Source organism: Notothenia coriiceps, unplaced genomic scaffold, assembly GCF_000735185.1.
Source record: "Notothenia coriiceps isolate Sejong01 unplaced genomic scaffold, NC01 NC01_scaffold00018425, whole genome shotgun sequence".
Classification (NCBI taxonomy): Eukaryota; Metazoa; Chordata; class Actinopteri; order Perciformes; family Nototheniidae; genus Notothenia; species Notothenia coriiceps.
In genome coordinates this window covers 270,882-275,904 of record NW_011351126.1, presented here as the reverse complement: position 1 = coordinate 275,904, position 5,023 = coordinate 270,882, and the positions used below count along the sequence as shown (strand labels likewise).

Genomic DNA, 5,023 nt, shown 5'->3' with positions numbered 1-5,023 from the left:
AGTGTTTCCTGACATGAAACGTTTTATTTCACGTTGCTATGTGTTTTTAACATATATTAAAAAACGGGGACATTTCCGGGGACAGTTTCAACCGGGGACAGGGCAATACAAACGGGGACTGTCCCCGGAAAACGGGGACGTCTGGTCACCCTAATCTATATGGCGCTGGCTAAGATAAGATAACTTTAACAAGATGCCTGTGTGCTTAGTACCAGGTTGTTATGATACCAGCAATGGGTCTTGCTCGTTCTTTCGCTTCCCGTCTGATGAAAGGACCAGGAGGCTGGATCAAGTTAGCTACCTAGCTAGTAGCAAGCACGTTAGTTAGCATTACAGCCTCAGCCTTGTCATTTGTATTTGCCTTAAAGGCCGCTACACACCAACCTGAGACCAAAGAACGCGTCCCGACATGTACGTCCGCTATTCCGCCTGCGTCGGCTACGCCGCCCGCCTACGAACACACCGCAAAGACTTCAGTCGGCGAGTGGCAATAACTGTCCTTACCAGCAGGCAGCGGTAGTGTGTATTCGTGATTCAAAAGAGGCAACAGCCAATCAGAGTGATTTCTTTTGCCGACTTTCTTTGGCCGATTTGAATCGGCCGCGGGAGGTGTGAAAATGTGGCGTAAAGCAACGACGGTGCAGGACACACCAACCTGAGTAGGGCGCCGCGAATGCCCGACTGCCTCTGACGGCCTCTGACTCACAAAATCGGGTAGGTGTGTCAGGGCCTTAACATGAAGTAACGTTAAGTAACCCAAAATGTTAAACAGTAAGAGTAGTAGTCATATTTCGTGAACCCTTTGAAGAGTACTGTCACACCGGTGTGTGATCATTCTATAATACACCATTTAAGCCCGGGGGAGAAATGCTAACGCTACATTAGCATCGGCGATCTTTTGTACTTCATGCTATCTGCACAAATGGTTGACATTAAACATGAAAAAGATCAGGCAGTTCAGAGAGAATCAAAGGAAGGCAGGCAGCTTTGCATGACATTCTTCTGGACGTGTTTCATTGTGGTGATAGTGAGGGTATCTAATCCCTTGTTTAGCAAGACAGTAGTGACGGCCATCTTGGTGACGTGTGTTGTTGCTAGTATGCTGTGAGACCAGAGATGTAGTTCATTGAGCGTTTCACACAAACAAATGTGTTACTTACTTCACAGTTTTACGAAACTTTTTTTTTTTTTGACTTGCAAAATTATCTTTTAAATTGACAAACATCATATGTGTAATTCGTGGCACAATTCAAACGGGATAGAAAGATAATCTTTCTCTCTCCATTGACTTCAATACATAATTTTTCCGAAATAAGATCCCATGGAGGTCCACCGGAAGGGGAGGGACTTCGCCACTCTATAGTGTTGTCACAACTTTGGCCATTTCACTTCAATACTGTGCTCAAACATTTTTGACATTCCAAACCATTTATTAATACTCAGGGGAAGAATTATGAGCGGACTACTAACAGATATTTTAATATAAATGCTTTCACCACCCCTAATGGTCTGTACTGGACACGTTACTCTGTAGATATAAAAACACCATGTCTAAACTTCTTTCAGCAGGATGTTTACACTATTAGTTTTTTTCTTCTCCTGTTTCTATGAGAAACGACACTACTGGCTTGTTGCCTAGCATTTATTTTATTTTATTATTTATTTTTAAAACAAAACAAAAGGAAGAAAAATTAGGAACATTGGGACTGCCCAGTTGACTTTAACGGTTATAAACATACAAATAGATGACACCTCTACTCTCCTACCCACTGTACAAAAGTGAAGCCAAAATATCCCAGGAAGCATATGGAAGCTGACATCTTTTGACATCTTTTGGAGGCAAAGTTGTCGCAGTAGTGATTGAGGGGCTGGAGCAACAATATTGAGGTTCCGCCCACTCAACTGCACGGGCCAATCACAACCCGAACATGACCTCAGCTTGTGAGTGCGAGCAACCTGGCAGCTTACGTTAGCACCACGGTATCTGTTGGGCCAGAAAGCCACAAAAAATAAACAGAATGTTGGTATTAACAAATAAAAAAAAATCTCTGTATAAATAACAAAATACAATTTAATTTGTGGACAGATTACTATATCCTCTTTTGTTCTTTCTCGTCCTCTCTTCGTGCCGCAGGGGAGCAGGGACAATATGAGTGTGGTGCTGGTGTCTTTACCCGGAGCTCCCAAGATCTCAGAGGAGGCTTTGAAGAAAGAAGAGGAGTTGGATAAGTACCTGGAGACCCGTGTTGAGGGTCAGCACACACACCTCATGCTCACTCACAAACATGCATTATTCATAATATTCTGTAGGGTACAGTTACAAATTAGTCAGAAAGATTTAGAAAAACGCTATGGTCTTGGTAATTGATCATATTCTTTTGGCACTGTTAAGGAATATTTCAGTCATGTTTATCTTTATACGGACTTATGTGCTGTATTTGTGGTAAATTATTATAAATTGTTGGAGTTGTAGTTAAATGCCCACATTGTTTTCTGGGCCCAGCAGTCTTTCGTTGCCTTCTTCAAAAAATATTTTTAAAAAAAAGTGATGTGCTTGACCTGGGCAAAATGAACATTCTTTAGGTAGCATAACAAATATTTTAAATCAGTCACACACACACACACTGTGTTTTTTCCAGCACCATGGAGGAGTTCTCTGACAAAGGTAGTGTTTTATCACCTACAACATAACCTCTCGCAAACCCCTGGTGCCCTTTGTGTTTGTGTGCAGAGCTCCTGGGGAACTGTGGAGAGGCTGGAGTCCCTGACCTGGTGTCTGTCCTGAGGAGCATTGCCTCGGAGAACATCCCTAACCTTCCACCTGGCGGAGGCCTGGCCAGCAAGTAAATACACAGCCTGGAACTGCATTAAACTACATCTTACTCACAGAACATGTTCAAATGTTATTGGACTGTCGACATCCATTGTTTTGTGACAGATACTTTCACAAACATCTATCTTCAAGATATTGCACCCTTATTTACACAGAAATCCTGTGTCAGGAGTAACAAACACTTCATTTGTATAGCAATTTGAACATGGTTACAAAGCGCTTTAAAAAGGGACATGACAGACAGGAAATAGATTATACAATAACAAAGCTGTAAACAAAAATACTTTCATTATCAATGAATTCACTTTATTCCTATTTAATCATTTTATCTAAAAAGTGTCAAAAAAATCGACAAACCTGAATTTATTTAAATGTTATGATCTTATTGATCCATCACTTTGTTTACCGATTGTCTGATTATTTTTTAAGTCTACACATAGAGCTGAAACAATTAGTTGATTCCCAAAAAGTCGTTAATGTCACTTTTCAAGCCAAAATTATTGTGAAGTATTGTTTACTTTCCATTGTCCTACATTCTGTCAGACAGAGCATATGTGGGTTTAGCTCTGTTGATCTCCTCCTCAAAACACTTACCTGTAAAGATGTATGAAGAGATCCTGTAGGTCTATTTATACATGAATAGCGGATGCTCAAGTATCGACTCAGCTGCTTTTTTAGTTCCATTAAAGAGTGAATCAATACACATTTGCAAAGAATGAACAGAGACTGTTTGTATTACGTTGGGAGTTGTCCTCTCCTCTAAGCAGCGAGCTGTGTGCTGTTTGTGTGTTTACAGACGCAGTGTGATCGAGGCCGTGTACAACAAGCTGAACCCTCACAGAGAAGAGGAAGGGGTGAGTTGATCTCTTTAAACCCCTCACCTCTCAGACCTTTCACCCCCCCCCCCTCAACATGTAAACGCACACAGGCCCAGACAACGACACTTTGTGTGTGTGGGTGTGTTGGAGAATGAATGTGATTTAAGTTTGAAAGAGGGTGGAGGATAGACTTGGCAGAATTACCTTGGCAAGCCCAGTGAAACTCATTTGTCTGCATTCCGTGTCAAAAGGCATCGTCGCGTCGATCTTGTATTTATCATTGGAATAGTATTGTATTAGGACCTCCATTAAGCTCATAAACTCCTCAGCAACAAATGCCCACAAAAACCTACTGATGACTTTAATAGCTTTTCAAAAGACCCCCAACATGTTTTAAGACATAATAATACTGCTTGGAATCAAGTTATGTTGAACTACCGGACACAAAATGTCTCCTGCTTCACTGAGCAGTCCATTCGTTGTGCTTTTACAAGGAGGCTTCAAGTTTCCACATCACACTTATGTTCAATTAACAGGTTGGTACATGTCTAAAACGCAGATTCAAGGTGAGCACAGAGAAACGTTCCTTCTTAAGCAGACGAAGGGGAAAACAGACGTCTGCTGTAAAACTCTGCACAAACATCGCGCGTTGAATCTTAAGTTATTATAAGAAAAACACTTTTCTGATTGCGCAGGGAATTGAAAAATAAAGATAAGGATAAATATTTTGCTTTTTTCAAAAAAAGTGGCTAGCTGAAGCGTACAGAGGATATAAAGTATGTCCAGAAAGCAAGACCATCGCTACACGTGACTATATTTTTCTTGTCTTGGATAATATAATTCATCTTCATTACAATTCTTTAGGAAAACAACCTACCTGGGCAGAAATAGGCAAATCACACCACCAGCATCGAAATCATGTCATGATTATTCAGGAAAACTCTATAAAGATGTATCGATTTAGAACAATGCTATTAACGTGACTCGCCCATGATAACTACAGTTATTCTGTATGTCATTATTATTTTAGTTACACTTGGCTAGAGATATGGCTTAATTGTTTAAAAAATCTTAAGATTGTGTATCCTCACTCTGTGACAAAATGAAGGACAGATGCTTAACACAGTCACCTATCCGATCTCAAAGAATCAGGGCTTGAATATGAAATAACAAAACAAACAATGTACAGTCGAGAATCACGTTAGAGAAATAGACGCAAAGGCCACGGAGACAAACGGAGCTCAGTGTCAAGTTTTAAACGGCGTGGAAGTGTGAGATACGAGTTTGTGTTTACGTATGAGTGTACTTGTCATATTAATATCAGTGGAGTCTTGACTTGCAGGCTCTTGTCTCTGGGCTGTGTGCGTGCCTC

The 5,023-nt window shown here is 40.8% G+C and overlaps 1 protein-coding gene across 4 annotated transcripts in view; it reads left to right on the top strand.

The window, feature by feature from the left end:
- The window catches only part of ppm1bb (protein phosphatase, Mg2+/Mn2+ dependent, 1Bb), a 12,382-nt gene that overhangs the window by 2,786 nt on the left and 4,573 nt on the right, over nt 1-5,023 (top strand). For all 4 annotated transcript variants that reach the window (XM_010777660.1, XM_010777658.1, XM_010777659.1 and 1 more), the window contains exons 2-4: nt 2,135-2,252; nt 2,732-2,843; nt 3,630-3,687. In XM_010777660.1, coding sequence (XP_010775962.1) covers nt 2,135-2,252; nt 2,732-2,843; nt 3,630-3,687 — 288 coding nt within the window. The remainder of the gene's footprint in view (nt 1-2,134; nt 2,253-2,731; nt 2,844-3,629; nt 3,688-5,023) is intronic.